At 44.0% G+C, this 16,397-nt stretch overlaps 1 protein-coding gene across 1 annotated transcript in view; it reads right to left on the bottom strand.

Moving 5' to 3' along the window:
• The window catches only part of SYNE1 (spectrin repeat containing nuclear envelope protein 1), a 392,090-nt gene that overhangs the window by 210,336 nt on the left and 165,357 nt on the right, over positions 1–16,397 (bottom strand). Inside the window, exons 46-54 of the mRNA XM_059700015.1 lie at positions 16,294–16,395; positions 14,339–14,542; positions 13,163–13,370; positions 12,225–12,337; positions 10,682–10,887; positions 9,521–9,676; positions 5,756–6,047; positions 3,394–3,566; positions 204–513 (exon numbers count right to left, since the gene is read on the bottom strand). Of these exons, the coding sequence (XP_059555998.1) occupies positions 204–513; positions 3,394–3,566; positions 5,756–6,047; positions 9,521–9,676; positions 10,682–10,887; positions 12,225–12,337; positions 13,163–13,370; positions 14,339–14,542; positions 16,294–16,395 (1,764 nt within the window). The remainder of the gene's footprint in view (positions 1–203; positions 514–3,393; positions 3,567–5,755; positions 6,048–9,520; positions 9,677–10,681; positions 10,888–12,224; positions 12,338–13,162; positions 13,371–14,338; positions 14,543–16,293; positions 16,396–16,397) is intronic.

The raw sequence follows: 16,397 nt of genomic DNA, 5'->3' as shown, positions 1-16,397 counted from the left end.
AGTGGCGAAAAATCATAAAATTAAAAATAAAAAATAAGCCCAAGATTGCAGAAAGGAAAAATGCATGGGCATCCATAGGTGAGAAATTATCTTCATATAATATTGTACAAACAGTTTTTAGAGCAGCAAATTCCCCAACAATGTAACCCATAAGCTATTCTTTACCTGACCCTGAAGTTTTTCCTTCAATGTAAAGCACTAACCTTGGCAACGGTCATTATATCATTAAACTGTGTTTTCAGCTCCTCTTGAGCCGCCTCTGTGAAGGACGCATCCTCAGTCTTCTGGTAGAGTTCCCTGGACCTGGCAGTGAGGCGGTGCAGGGCTGCGGCGTGATCCTCCCCCTCCGAGACGATGCACTGGAAGTGGTCCAGAAGGCAAAACTTCTCTTTCAGACCTGGCTGCGGTTTCAAGGGATGCTCCACTTTTTGGTCTACGGATTCCATCCACTGCTCCAACTGGTTTTTCCACTCCAGGTAGTCATTCCATTGGCTAATCACAGCCTCTAAAGTGCTGGGATTAATGTTATTAGAAAAATAAGTTATCTTGGCAGCTCTACTGGAAACCAACTAGGGGAGCATGGCATCCAGGTAAGCCAGGCATGTCAAACTCAAAGGCTAACACAGGCCAAATAAACGAGGCATGTGGCCCGCGGGCTGCGAGTTTGACACGCTTGATGTAAGCTGTTTTGCTGAACGCCACTATACCTGGTGAGGGCGCTGCGTCTAAGGGCAGGGAGAAACACTGCTTTTCTGACCCGCTGCACAGTTTCTTCAAACCAAAGTGAATCCATGTCAAAATGTAAGTAAGATGCTGTACTCATATATGCATCTGGAGACTTGTCTTCCAAATAATAATTGTCTTAATAAATAGGCAAATTTATGAGTTGTGTTGTTAAGTATCAGCACTGGGGCATCAATTCAATTTTATTTTATTTTTTAAAAAATATTTCTTTATTGATTTCAGAGAGGAAGGGAGAAGGAGAGAGAGATAGAAACATCAATGATGAGAGAGAATCATTGATCGGCTGCCTCCTGCACACCCCCTACTGGGGATTGAGCCCACAACCCGTGCATGTGCCCCGACCAGGAGTTGAACCATGAACTCCTGGTTCATAGGTCAATGCTCAACCACTGAGCCACGCTGGCTGAGCAAATTTTATTGAATATATATCAATTCTTACTTTTCTTGGACTCAGTTTATTTTATTAAAACCAGATGGCAATTATTTATTGATTGGGATTTAAAATTTAGGGTAATCTTCCTGGTTAAATAATATCATTAGATTGATTTTCACATACGGATATAGATGTACAATGTTTTAGTGTTGAGATGAAGAAATGAAGGCTAAATACATTTATAATATAAGAAATGTAATCACAAATGTAATAGTCAACCAAATAGCTCTCCAGATAGTCAAGTAAAAGGCTCTCCAGGCTGGCATCCTGAATTTTAAAGTACTCAGCTCTAAAACTATTCTAAACTCATCTTCAGTGACCTCTCCCAATCTCCCTTGCATAAAATCCTATAATCCTGGAGTCATATCTGTAGGAAATGTACTTGCAGCATTTGCTTAAACTGTTTCTTTCTTTTTAAAAAAAATGTTTTTATTGATTTTAGAGAAAGGAAGGGAAGGGAGAGAGAGGAGAAACATTGATGTGAAAGAGAAACATGGATTGGCTGCCTCCTGCACACCTCCTACTGGGGATTGAGCCTGCAACCTGGTCATGTGACCTGACTGGGAATAGAACCAGTGACCTTTCGGTGCATGGGATGACGCCCAACCAGCTAAGCCACACCAACCAGGGCTCAGATTGTTTATTTTTCATCAGTAGAAACCTCATCATACATGCCAACATTCTTATCCTTTCCAATTGAGTTTCCAAATCAATCTCACCTCCCCAGAAGCCACCCTGGGCCCTGCCTTCTTCTACAGTCTCACAACATCTTAGCAACACTATATGAGTCAGAGTTTTCTGGAATGTACCCTACCCTGGCCTCATAGCACGTAGAGGGTAAAAAGTACTTTGTTTTGTTTTATTCTTTTAGCACAGGAAAAAATAACCACAAAACAAAATAAACTCTGTAGTTACCCACTGTCATTTGAACATTGCTATTGCTCAATATGTAGTTGTCAAATTTAATTTCTTGCTAAAAACAAAGAATCAAAGATTTGAATCTACTTTTTGTATTTAACATTTTATTCTAACATCTGAAAAATATTCACCCTTATTCCTGTTCACTTTTACAAAGCTAGCTTATTGGCAAGCATTGGGAAGTCTGATCTACTCTATAAAAAATAGAATCCTGGGATCTGAAGTTTTTTTCTTTACTGACCAGTTTGAGCTATTACTAAGATTCAAAATTCTGCAGACTTTGGGAGTTACAACAAATGCTCCATATTAAAGAAAAAAAAACAAACTAAAACAAAAACACAACCTCTCACATTTTAATTGAAACCATGGTCCACTTTTACATTGCACGGGGTGATGGCAAATATTTTTATTTTGTTTTATGAATTTTAATCTTTTGCTTGTCTATTTATTTTGATCATAGTGAACACACACGTCTTTGGTGATCTAATAGTATATATTGCTGTCAGAATATGGCTCCTGGAATGTATTTTAATATAATTCTGACTGACAATCCTTTGTCCAACAAGCCAGCCAGATTACTCGTGGATACTCTGAGGGGAGGAGGAAGGCGAAAATCTTCCACTCATAAATACAACAGCAACAACATTGCCTATTGCAACAACCAGCATCTTCTCAGCAGCCCCTGGGCAGTGCTACTCAACAGAGCTCTGCAGGCATCCTGGGCGGAAGGGCTGACTGTTGCTTGAGTGAGAATGTCCCACGCATTAGAGGGCACCAGCTCTCCTGGGCTCAGTCACTGAATGCCGGGGATGCTCCATCCCTGTGACCATCAAACACCCTCCCCCCACAGTTCCACAACCCCAACGGGGGTGATATTACTTGGGGTTGAGAAAAAGATTTATACTTAAGCTCCACAGTTGCCCATGACTTAATTTCCCTTATGTTTCTTTAAAAAGTGAAAAGATATTAAAGTTATTCAAGACCACATATCCTTGCTTGGATGAATTAAAAAGGTCTATTTTACGGAGTTCAAGTTGTGTGCCGAATTCCACTGACATATTATGGGAGATGTAAATATTATACACACACACACACACAGCAAGCAAACAAAACCAGTCTTTGCCATTAGAAAATTCTGTGTGTGTGTGTGTGTGTGTTTAGGCAAAGACAGGCAAGCATACACCAGCTAAGATGACATGTGTGGCCACTCTCCTGCAGGAGGCGTGGCACCACTCCCTCATGTCACAAAGCCACGGGGCTTTGTTTAGGCAGTTAGGCACTTGCACTGGACTCTGTACCTCTGAGCGTGGACAGAGGAGCTCATGATGTTGGCCCACACGTCCGTAAGGGTCTGGAGCTGGGTCTGGATCACCTTCTGACCTTCTTTGTTGCTACTTCTCAAGGCCTGTTCCCCTTTGCCAATGGCCATATTCAGCTTGACTTCCCCTTCCCCTTTCATCAGGAGGATGTCCTAGGAAGAAGAGGGAATGCACGTCAGCAGAAAGAGTAAAGGCTTCTGATAGTTTTAAAAACAATCGTTTCCCTGAGAAGCAAGGTAGGGAACACCTTACTCACCTTAAAGAGAAAAGGCGACATATGTAATGCTTTCAGCAATAAAGATTTAAAAACAAAGAAAAGAAAAGGCAACGAACAAAATAAACTGATGAACAAAACAGGACCAGGGGCATGGATACCTGGAACAGACTGACAGATCTCAGAGGGGAAGGAGAATGGGGGGTTGGGGGGGGGGGGACTAGAAGCGATTGCTTAAAAAACATATATTCTGCCCTGACCAGTTTGGCTCAGTGGATAGAGCGTCGGCCTGCGGACTCAAGGGTCCCAGGTTCGATTCTGGTCAAGGTCATGTACCTTGGTTGTGGGCACATCCCCAGTAGGGAGTGTGCAAGAGGCAGCTGATCGATGTTTCTCTCTCACTGATGTTTCTAACTCTCTATACCTCTCCCTTACTCTCTGTAAAAAATCAATAAAATACATTTAAAAAAAACCCACATATATTCTTACATGCATAACCCATGGACACAGACAATGATGTGGTGAAGGCGGGGGTGGGGGCTGGATGGAAGGGAGCAAAAGAGGGGAAAATGGGGGACATCTGGAATAGTGTTAACAATAAATAAAAAATTAAAACAAAAACAACAACGATGTCTGGACTCTACCACAATATAAAACTTTAATTAAATATTAGCAGCCCAAGAATCTGGGAGTAAAGATTAACTCCAGTTTAAATTCTTGAAAAACTTTGGACTACTTGCCTTAGCAGTGTAACTTTACTGGGAAACTTAGTTTCAGAGTAAAAAGGAATTATTTTGAAAATGAAAACACGCTTGTCAAAAGCCTAACAGTCCCCTACCTTCAAAGCCTGACTAATTCCTGTCTTCCAAGGTCACCTTCACTGGCTGCAGGCTGGGTGGTGGTCTCCTTTGCGCTTTCCCCACCCCTGCTGCCTTCAATCACGGCCCCGCATACATGTTGCACAGCCTGTAACATTTGCAGTTGGTCCCTGCCACTGACTTGAACTCCTGCAGGACTCATTTTTATCTTCACATGCCCAGCAACTTGCATAGTGCTTGGAGTAAACTAGGTATTTATTTCATAATATGCCAGGAGCCGGTCCATCCTTGCTGTTTCAAGGGACCTGGCATATATGGCATACGGTTCTTAATATGTTTGCTCACCTTCTTGGCGCTGTGTTTTAACCAAAGTCACCTCTGCGAGAAAGGTTGAATCCCCAGGTAGGGATTTTCCCCTGAAGTTAGGGAGGGAATAAAACCCCTCAACTAAGTGCCAGGCGGGTAATTAATCCCTTTAACTACGAACAATCATGCTTAAACTACATAATCTTTTCTCCCTGGAATGGAGATAAGAAATGCCCTAACCTTTGTAATAGAGATTGATAGGATTGAATCAACTGGTATAAATATAGATGTAACAAGACAGAAACACTCAGAACTTAGAACAGAATCAAGAAGACAGAACCTACTCGGAGCCTAGAGACAGAAGAACTTCGCTGGAGAGAGCATGCCGGAGGATCCTGGACAGGGACTGGCCTCGGAGCCTAGAGACAGAGCCTAGCGGGAGAACATGGCAAGGGATCCTGGACTGAACCTGACTACAGAGATTGGCAGGAGAACCTGACTGGAACCTGGACACTGAACCTGACTGGAGAGCCTGGACAGAACCTGGCTGGAGAACCTAGCGAGGGAACATGGCTACAGAACCTCGCTGGAGATCCGAAGCAGAGCCTCTCTGGAGATCCAGACCAGAACTTGGCTGGAGATCCGGGCTAGAGATCCTGGCTAGGCTGCTGATCAACTGAACACTGTCTCCGTGTCATTCCTTCTTCGCCGACTCCGTCCATGCCTTTGGGGACCCCTGGACCTGCTGGGGTTCGACCCCGGCAATAATATTTGCTGAATATTTACTAAACAAAATTAAAAATATATATATTTTAGAGCTACAAAAACAAACATATTCCTTTCCTTTACAAAGAGGGAAAACCATCCCCTCCAAGTCCTTTTTGCCCAATTTCCCCTTTTCGCTCACCTAATCCTCATTTAGAGAGAGGCTCACGGCGTGATTGGGACCCGACTCAACCATTTGGGGGTCTAATTGCATCGGTCCTGGGGCACAGGGGTGTACCTGTATCTGTAACAGCCGTTTTTCCAGGGTGTCCTTGCTTCCCACGGTGCTGTCTGCGCAGGCCAGCTTGTCTTGCACGCCCTTCACCCAGGCCCACATGCTCTGCAGGGCCTCCTCCAGGACCTCGTGCTCCTGCAGGGCCGCCTGGCAGCGGCGCAGCTTCTCCTTGGTCATCCTGACCAGGCCCTGGTAGCTGGTGAGCAGCTGGGAGCACAGGCGCCCTTCCTGCCCGGCGCCGTGGCCTTCCTCGCTGAGCAGCTGCCCGCGCTGCGAGAGCTTGTCCAGAGACTCTCTAAAGACAACAGAAAACAAAATCTGCTGGACTCTCCCAGCACCGGGGAGCCACAGAGGATTGTTGATGTTGGAGCGCTCCACAGACAAGAGCTCACAGCTGACACGCCTTTAACGAAGAGCCTTGCCAGGCTGACCTATGAGGGTGGGGAAGGTGGTTGAGCATCAACCAATGAACCAGGAGGTCAGGGTTTGATTCCCCATCAGTGCCCAGGCCCAGGTTGTGGGCTTGATCCCCAGTAGGGGGTGTGCAGGAGGCAGCCGATCAATGATTCTCTCTCTTCATTGATGTTTCTCTCTCTCTCCCTTTCTCTTCCTCTCTGAAATCAATAAAAATATATTTTAAAAAATAAAGTAAAATGAAGAGTCTGGAGACTGCGCTGGCCACCTGCTTCTCCCATGGTTTCTCCAAAGGTAGTTAATTCACATCCGGGGACCTGACTGAACCCATACAGTACCTAGATCCAAGCCCAGTATATGCTGAGGAATTCACTTCAGAAAAGGCCTGGCCTGCCCCTCCAAGCCACCCGGCATCTCTCCACTCCGACTGAATGCTCTAACCCCGAGCAGCTTGCCAAAATGCTCCCAACCCTGTGCTATACATACATGGAGGCTCCTCTGTGAGAACCCTTCTGCTCTCCTCTGCTCCTGGTCTACCCGCCCCTTTCACAGCTCAGGGCAGGCATCGCATCCCTGGCAAGCATCATGATAACTGAGGACAGGGTGGGGAGTGTGGAGAGGGTGAGGCGGGTGGAGAGAGTGGAGAGGGTGGAGAGGGTGAGGAGGGCAGGTCTCCTCCTCTGGGCACCTTCTGCAGCCTCCTACACACTCTGTGTGTCTCAATCCGCAGGCTTTCCTTCTAGAAGCCAGGACTATTACAATCATCTCATGTCCCAGCACCAGTGCAATGTTTGGCAGAGATAAAATGAAAAAAGAAGAAGAAGAAGAAGAAGAAGAAGAAAGGCACGATTCTTTCAAAAGGCCATTTTAGGAGTGCTTAAGGGTGTCATTCTTGTACCTCAGGTGCCCTGCCCACCTCAGCTTGGAGTTACGTAAATTAGCCCCAGGGAAAGTGTAACCACCTGTGGCTGGGTCGGCTTCATCCTGTTTTACAGGTTCTGAATTCAGATCAGCACTGTTCTCAGGAGATGCCTGGGAAACCAGGAGGGGGAGCGCAGTTGTCTGAACACAAACTATTGCGAGTAGTGGAAAAAGGCTGCATAATGTATCTCCTATGACGCCTCTTTTATTTTACTTAGCAGCTATTATGTAAATAGCATCCTTATGGGTCTCTGTGAGATATATGTGACTTATACAATATTATATCTACTCTAAAGTACATATTTTTATTCTGGTAATCTGTTTGATGAGACAAGAAGGTAGTGTAAGCAATGATGTGAGTTAAATAATAATTCAAGAGAATAGATACCACTTGTTATTTCAAGAAGAATTGGTAAATGGATGATAAAAATTCAATGAGTCTCAAGTTTAGGGTACTTTAAAAAAAATGGAGGGCATCCCTCCAAAATGTGTGTACTAGAAATACTATGATTAAAAACAACAACAGAGGACTGGGAGGAGCAAATGATAAGCAGGTGAGAGGAATCAGGTGACCCAGCTGAGCACCTGAGTGACCCTCACTGGGAGTGTACAGAGTAGCCAGTTAGAAGGAAACTGGGAACCAATATACTAAGGACTCTTAGCTCTGATCATGGAATATCAGATCAAGAATAATATGGAAGGAGGAGAGAAGTAGGTTGTATTGTATCTAGACAAGAGTCAAGATTTTAAAGCACAAAAAGTGCACTGTAACTTGCAGAACTTTATATATTAAGAATGATACTATTATTCTGTTAATTCAGCAATATATTCTACTAGAGGCCTGGTGCACATATTCATGCACCAGTGGGTCCCTTGGCCTGTCCTGTGGGATTGAGCTGAAACCAGCTCTCTGACATCCCCTGAGAGGTCCCGGATTGCAAAAGGGTGCAGGCCAGGCTGAGGAACCCCACCGGTGGCTGATCATGGCAGGGAGGGACACGGGAGGTTGGCAAGCCAGGGCGGGACTGCGGGAGGGCTCCAGGGCATGTCTGGCCTATCTCAGTCCAAATCGACTAGACCCCAGCAGCAAACTAACCTACTGGTCAGAGCATCTGCCCCCTGGTGATCAGTGCATATCATAGCAACTGGTCGACAGGTCGACTGTCTGCCCCCTGGTGGTCAGTGCATGTCATAACAAGCGGTTGAACAGCCCTAACATATCATTAGCCTATTACACTTTGATTGGTTGAATGGCCAACTGGACGACCAGGCACTTAACATATTAGGCTTTTATTATATAGGATTTTTCTGACATTATACTAGACTATGGCAATCTACAGATGATAAAGACCTGATGGTCCCTGGCCTTGAGGAACTCAATGTAGAGGGCTGGAGTACACAGAGTCAACAAAGTGTTTATCCCTTGGTAACTGCTGAGAGGTGGGACCAGAGCATCCCAGGGAAATTTTAGAATAGTCATCAAACGAGCACACCGGCAGTAGTTGTTGGTATGGGTTCTATTGTGCACTTGTTTGTATGTTTGTTTTTCAAGACTAGGAACACTCAGCATGTTTGACCAAAAAGAGGACTCGGTGGAAACAGGGAATGGGTCTAATCTGAATTAGGCAGTTTTCACTTAGTTGATCACTGCTGCTAATTTGTCTGATGAAGCAGGCTGGTGCTAGCCTCTATTGCTTCACAGGTGATTGTATCTACTCTTTAGGAAGTAGTTAAAGAGTTTTGGGTCAAATTGCACTACCCTTTCCAAAGGTAGAATTTCAATGAAGCAACTGAAAATGCCAGGACTGAAGCATGAATTTAGGGTGCAACATCCTGAAAGTCAGGCCAGAGAACCTGGCCTGGGAAAGGAGCCAGAACCATTTGGTCAGTTAGAAAGCAATGAAGAGGCAAATGCTGTAATGGAGAAGGGGAGCCTCCAAGACAGCCAGACTTAATGACCACCCTTCAAAGAATTTTGTGAGAATGAGATGAATTAAAAATGGGACCGGAGGCTGACGTGTATAAAGAACATATGGAAATTGGGATCTATAGCATTCTTTTTGTAAATGAATAGTATCTTTTAATCACCTTATATCCTTACAATAATCTCTGAGAAGAAAGTGTCATCATCATCACAATGCTAAAGGCTAATATAAAAAAAATACAGGAAGTGAGTGTTCTATCCAATTTGTTGAGCGAAGGGAGGTGGAACAAAGATGTAGACCAGCCCCTTACCTCCATCCCTATGCTCTCTCCAGGGAGAAAACACTGCACGATCATTTGTATTCTAGACATTCAGGGATGAAAACAAGCACAACCACAAACCAAACAACAAACCAACCAACCCACTGCCAACCACACCAAATAACCAAGCAACCAGACAAACACCCAGTCCTTGGTGGGGAAAGGACCAATTCCATTTCTGCACCATACCTGGCAGCCAGGAGTTCACCCAGAAACATTTCAACCCTATGAACTTCGTTTTTCTTCTCAGGAATGTGCTGTTTACTCTCTCCTGAGTTTTCTGAGCTTAACCTCTCATTCATTTCATGGATCCATAAATTCAGTTTTCTGTGCTGGTCCTCAAAGCTAAAGAAAAGAAAAACACCATAGAGAAATTCTTAGGTTATCATTATAATAAATGCATTCTAATAGCTGAGGTAACAATGTCTACATCAATCATGTTTTCATGATTTTTCAAGTAGAAGAAAACTCAACAATAAGCCCATTCAAATGATTGCTTATTTCAGTAACAAAATGAAAATTATGAAAATTTCTCTAGCAATCCAGGCAGAAATGAATCACCTTATCAAGCTGAATTGATTACCTGGTAATCATAGGTGGTAATTACCAGCAAGATTACATTCCCCTGCAACATGCACTTGACTTTTTGGGTTTTAGTAGAGACCCTGAATTGGGGTCAATGGATAAGGGAGGCTGCGGAAGCCTGATGAGAAAAAGGGGAAGTCCTCTCTGTGTCTTTGTATCTTATGGGATTTGAAATATGGCACCAGAGCCCAAGGGCTCTCAATTTTGAAAACAGTGTAAATTCTCTGAGAAACCTGGATAAGAGTCAGGCAAATTACTCCACTACCAGAAAGGCATTTTGATTATACTGACATCATTTCCTCCCTAGTAACAAGGTTCCCCCCCCTTTTTTTATTCTATATTCACCCACGTTGACATAGCTTCCTGATTGGACTCTTGACTCACATAAATACAGTAGGTGTTCCTGCCATGACTCCAACCCAGCAGAAGTAGTCTCAAGAAAAAGACTTGGATAATATAAAACCTGGATGCCAAAGCTCTAATATCTTGAGTTAGTCAAACAGACCAAAAAATGTATGAATTCATGTCATTCACAGTTACTAGTGAGTATAATTCCTTTATTTTCTGTGTAGAAAATCAAACCAAGTGATGCCATCATAGTTTGAGCAGTCAGTTATTGTCCCAGTATGACTCTGTAATTAAGGTCAAAGCTTTAAATTTAAACTCACAATTTCAAAGATTTGCTTATTCTCAATGGCTTTTTTTCTCTAAGTCCCTGAAGACATTCTGTACAGGATGAAGTCTACCTGTATGGAAACAACCTACCTCCCAAGTTCCAGAGCGCAGTCTTGAAGAGCCTGTTTGTCTTTGAGGCATTGTCTCAGAAAAGCTTGAAACTCCTCATTTGCCTTGGTAACCTGCTCCTGAATGCTACTGACCATTTGTTTAGGCAAATGTGCATACAACGTTTGTCCTTCCTGAGTCACAGCATCCAGCTTGCGCTGCCCATCACCCACCGAGTCCAAAATGGTCTGTTTCAGGAAATAAAAGTGATATAAAACATTTGCTATCGTTCAGAGACCCTGGTGCGTGGGAGTACTAATTACAACTCTGAGCTGAGCTAGTAGAGCAAGAGCAGAAAAACAGGGGCCCAAGGAAGACAGCCGTTGACAAGGCTGGAGTAAGAATGATGTCTGCAACTGGATATAACTGAGGCTCATCCCTGAGGACGGGCCAGCCAGGCATTGGAACCACTGAGGACCCACTGGGAACAATGCCGACCTGGGAAGGAGGATGTTCTTACCAAGGTCTTGACCTCAGTCTCTCCCCTTTCTCACTGCCCCAACCTAGTGCAGGCTCCACCTTCTCATGGTCAGTGTGATGTCTTCTAACTGGTTAGCTGCCTCTATCCCTCCTCCTCCTCCTCTGATCCGCCCTGCACACCATATCCTGACTTGGGTTCCCTTCTTTGCTTGGTGTGCACCTCTTCTTTGGAAGGCCATATGCATGGGCATTGGCTTTGGCAGAGCAAAATAACCCAGAACTGCTATGCTCATCCTGCCTCGTCCCTGAGTTCCAGACTTTTCTCTGTGGAGTTTCACTGCATCTCAGGCCTTAAAGGGGACAATTCCACATCTGCAGTCACCCTGCCTCCTGCGAAACTAGCTTCCTGTATGATGACACTCTTCCTACTCTGACAGCGAATGAGTTATCCACATAATTGTCATCACCCATTAGGCCACAAAATCCGCATGTTTCCATTAATTTTTTAAAAATTATTTTTACAATACTTAATACAATGCTTTGCTCAGATTCGCCACTTAAAAAACAAAGCCAAAACTCAGTGTGAATCTAGTCTTGCATCAATTATTTTTTAACTCTGCTTCACAATGGCCTTCTCTTTCCTGAATTCATACATTTTTTCCTAGTGAGTAAAACCTATACAATCTATAATATCTATTGCTTTGATTTGAATATTTCTAAGTTTCAAATTTAGACCACAGGTTGTTAAAAAACACACGTGATGTCAGTGGTGTCTTCTTTTTAAAACTCCTCCATGATAGTAATGTGAAATAGATATCACTGTTTATGCTTCTACTGCTATAGAAATTAAAATTAGGTTTAGTTTAGAGTGAATTCCAAATAGTCAATAGGCTAAAAGAGTGGGGAAGGGGAATCTAGAAATTCTACAGCTCTAATTTGATTTTTCAGTTTACTTTTCATATTGCTTATCTCCTTATCACTCAAGAAATCTAATTCTGATAAGGAATAAGATTAAAAGATTTGGGGAGAGAGGTGATTTAGGTCTGACCGGATCGCACTTGAGTGTAGCTTGGGGAAGAAGAAAAGGCAACACCAGTGTTCGTACCTGAAGGTCGCGAAGCTTCGCCTCTAGAACTTTGCTGTCACCAGTTCTGTCTGATGATTTTTTTGCTGCTGCTTTTATTCCAGAAAACCATTCTTGGAATTCCTTCAGGGACTCTTTGGAAAAGAACATGAATGAGAAATGCATCCAAAACATTGAATGAGCTACCATGAATTAATTCTGGCCTTCAGCCCATTGCATTGTGCCTTACAAAACATTCCAGAAGGAAGATCATAATAATCTAGAATATGACATATAAGACACAGCATGATCTACAGCCATGACTGTTCACTGTAGAATCAAGAAATTATCTCAGAGAAGACTGTAAAGAGATTCACTTTCCTTCAATGTCTGATTTCCCCTTATGTCTCTTTATTTTGGTAAAGAAATAATTAGTTGCCTGACTCTGGAAGAGTGCAAGGGGAGAAATACTTTAGGGGTGCTAAAGCCATTTTTGTGGCACAAGCAGAAACCTTCTCCTCTTTCTGCCAAGCTGACTTGCGCATTGTCATTATGTGTCCACATCAGAGCACAGGCAGCCGTGTGGGAAACTGAGTCCGGCACATCCATAGGACGGGCACTTTCCTGAATTACATGCTGCTGCTGTTTCATGCTCTCTTCTAATACCCAGGTTGACTATCACTTCCTCATAGCAGTGGAAGTAATTTCCACACACATGAGCTATATGTGGAAAATCTAGATGCAATTCCGAATCATCAAAATGGCAGACTCCTATCTCCCCGAGGAGAAAGGGAGAATGTTGCTTATGGTGAGGGGACAAGCATGACACTTCCACTGCCCAAATCTCAATGCCCAAGTGAATTTAACTTGATATTCTTCCGGAAAGTTTTGCAAATGTTTGCTGGAAGTTTCTACACAGCATTTGGTCCGGATTCCTTCTTGTAAACAGACTATTCATGCAAAGGCCTGTGGGAGCTCACCATGGAAGTGTTTCTCCAGAGAATCCTGAAGGCTGGCCTGTGTCCTGGAGCACAGCTGGCTGGCAGCTTCGTGTTTCTTGGTCAGGCCCGTCATTGCCCCGCCCAGGCGCTCCAGCTCCGCCGAATGGTACTTGCGGCACAAGCTATTGAGGTTTTCTTGGGTGGAGCTGATGTTGCTTTGCTGGCTTTGAAGTTCTTTCTGCATTTCCTAGAGAATGAAAGTGTGCCATGGAGGATGTTTATCAGCTACAAGAGAAATATTCCACCTATTCCATGATAGCACTTCCTCTGGAAACGGATGCTATCAAAATCCACTCAGGAATGTATACATTTTTGTGGGATTGTTTTTTGAATATTGGTGATCTCTCTGTGTTGATTCTTTGAAAATGTTGCCCAGTTCTCCTTGGGAACAACTGCAAACAGCTGTTGAGAGGTCGCTGGGATTTGAGTGAGAGTCTAGCATTTTAAGCAAATTGAATTGATCCTTGTGGATTCCAGCCATGAGCTTGGGTTTGATCAGTTGACTAGAAACTACAAATGCAAGCACCCTCCTAAGTTCACATTCGTCAGTGGGCCACACGGGCCACAGGTCACAAAAAAAGGCACAAGTAGTTAATTTAAAAATATACTTCCTTAGTCTCAAGAACAGAAAAATAAGATACTGAAAAAGAACATATCATTTTTTGTTGAAAACTCAACTCATAAGCATGATAGAGAGTTGATCAGAAATGTCATCTATGAAAATAAACATACTGACATAAAAGTGAGATGTTTTCGCAATGAAAAAATATATCTCTCTCCAGATAAAAGCAGTCATACTGACCAATAAAAATAATAAGTGAGGAAAAACTATTTGGCATTCAAGTTTGAAAATTCCTGGATATTCAAACACTTCTATAGATGTCACCCCCTTAATAATAATAATAATAATAATAATAATAATAATAATAAACAATAATAAATAGCAGCCTGTGAGCAGGCCTTACAGCAATGCATGCTTTCTGTTTCAGATTAGTCATCTTGCTTTCAGTTCTTTACCCATTATGTACTTTGCTGAGTCTTGTGTTAATACGGGAGATTGAGAGCAGAGGTTAAGGCTCGAGTCTAGCCACCACAAAGCAGGAGAACTAATATTCCCACTGAAGTGTAACCAGTTAATGAGAGCTGGTTACCTACCTTTACTTTCTTCAGCCCTTCACAAGTCTCAGTTTGGGCGCAGTTCACCAGGGACTCTTCTAGTTTCGCCAGCCAGGTTGTTATGTCGTTAATAAATTTCTCCACTTGTGTGCTCTGAGCCCTGAAATCTTTCAAGGTCCCTTTTGCGTCTTCGGTAATTTCTTTGGCGTGCTCCAGTTTCTGCCTTAGGTCCGCTTCTATAAACTAAACATAAAACATAAAGCAGGATTTCATCAAAATCTGTGAAAACCAGACACTCCTTTACTGGGAATTCCGTGGATGTGTAGCTTAATCATAGAAACCAAACCAAACCACATAAGCGTAACCATGGATGTTCATCCAATTTTTCTAAGACGGAAAATCAGTGTGCACACGTTGCCAAACATTTTAAGTGATGAAGTGATCGGCAAATGGAAAGAGTAAGGCTTACAGTTAACATGAGACGCGAAAGTGGCAGTTTGGCTGAAGTTCGAGGGGATACACACAATCACATCTCAACAACAGCCCGACTCACGCCGGGTACCAAGCAGGTGACCGAAAACCTGCTCCTCATTCTCCCTGGGCAACACACACATTTTGCCCTGGTGTGACCACTACTTTGGACAAGCGCCCCCCTCCCCCCATCATAGGATTTGATCCTAAAGCACTTTCCTTTCTGTCTCCCACTCTAAGTATTCAGGGAGGCTGGTTCTCTGCTCCTGGGTGGTTTATTTCAGGAGGGCCTTGCTTTCTCTGGACCACAGATTAAAAAGGGACTTATGATAAACCGCAAACAGTTTCAATTCTACAACAAAAACATCCAGGACCATTTAATAATCAAGACTTTGAACTCAAGTCAAACTTAAAGTTAAGGGCTTTTTCTTGCCCTGGCTCAGATCTGCTGCAAACAGGAAGCCCATAGTGGAGAAAGGGGCAAGTGCCTCTTTTTGTCTCTTTTCACTTTATTTCTAGTCCCCACCTCACAGGCTGGGGCAAGCAGGGGGTGGCGGGGGAGTGGGAGGGGGGGGACTGGCATCCACGCTTTCTAAGCCTGGTGACATCCCATTCTCTCCTCTCATAGGCCTTGACCTGTGGGTTTTTCTGAGACTCCCCTCGCTTCTGTGGCCGCCCGGTGAAGGGCCCTAGATGCAAGCAATGCACCTTTCTCTGGCTTTTCACTTTCTCGGTCCGCAGCCTGTGGGCATCTCGTAACTTCCTGCCTCCGGGGCCTGCCATTCCCCCAGAGAGCTTTCTTCGATGACCCGAGCTGTCACACAGGAACACTCTCCTTTCTTTTTCTCTTATGATTCACCTCTGGCCGGAGGTCACACTCGGGCATTCACCCCAGATGACATAGAGTTGCAGGCCACTCAAAACAATCAAAACATACGCACTTGAATGTGGGGAGCCGGCACGGCCATGGCATACTCAGCCCCAGGGCGCCTTATGTGCCAGGCCAGCTCAGCCTGGTTCAGTGACCCTGAGTGGGGGGATGAAAGGATTGAGAAAAGACAGAGAAGAGAATGAAAGCTGGGTCTCGGTGGGACGCTGATCCCTGATGAGGAGACAGCGCCAGCGCCCACAAGCCGTGTCTTTATTTTATAGCAGATGCCACGAGGCAAAGTAGGGGCGTGATCACGTTGTTTACAGCTTTCTGGTGAGTTTCATCCCCACTCAACAACATGCACCAGAACTCTATCACAAGGCACGTGGGGCCACGTGTTCGGACCATAGGTTCAAGCTTACAACCACAGCCGTTGGCTATGATTGAGTTGGGAGGGCCCTGCCCTTCCAGCTGGGACTTGCACGTGGCAATGAGAGGACCCTGTCCTTTCATTAGTCCGAGGCTTGAACCTGGCCAAAACACTGTAGCTGCGCCCCATACTTTAATATACAAATACTTAGAGAATAGAAATACTCTTTGAGATAGAGAGCCTAGCAGGTAGCAGCTATTACAGAACTGACTGAGTGGTTACCTGAAGGTCTGATGGAGTTTCCGGATTTTTCGTTAATTCTTTTAGATCATTCACTTTAGCATGAAGGTCTTCCAGTTTCAATGCGTTGTTTCTAACTTCAGACT

The sequence above is a fragment of the Myotis daubentonii genome, chromosome 6, assembly GCF_963259705.1.
Source record: "Myotis daubentonii chromosome 6, mMyoDau2.1, whole genome shotgun sequence".
Classification (NCBI taxonomy): Eukaryota; Metazoa; Chordata; class Mammalia; order Chiroptera; family Vespertilionidae; genus Myotis; species Myotis daubentonii.
Note: the sequence above shows the minus strand (reverse complement) of the source record. Positions and strands in the feature narration are given on the sequence as shown.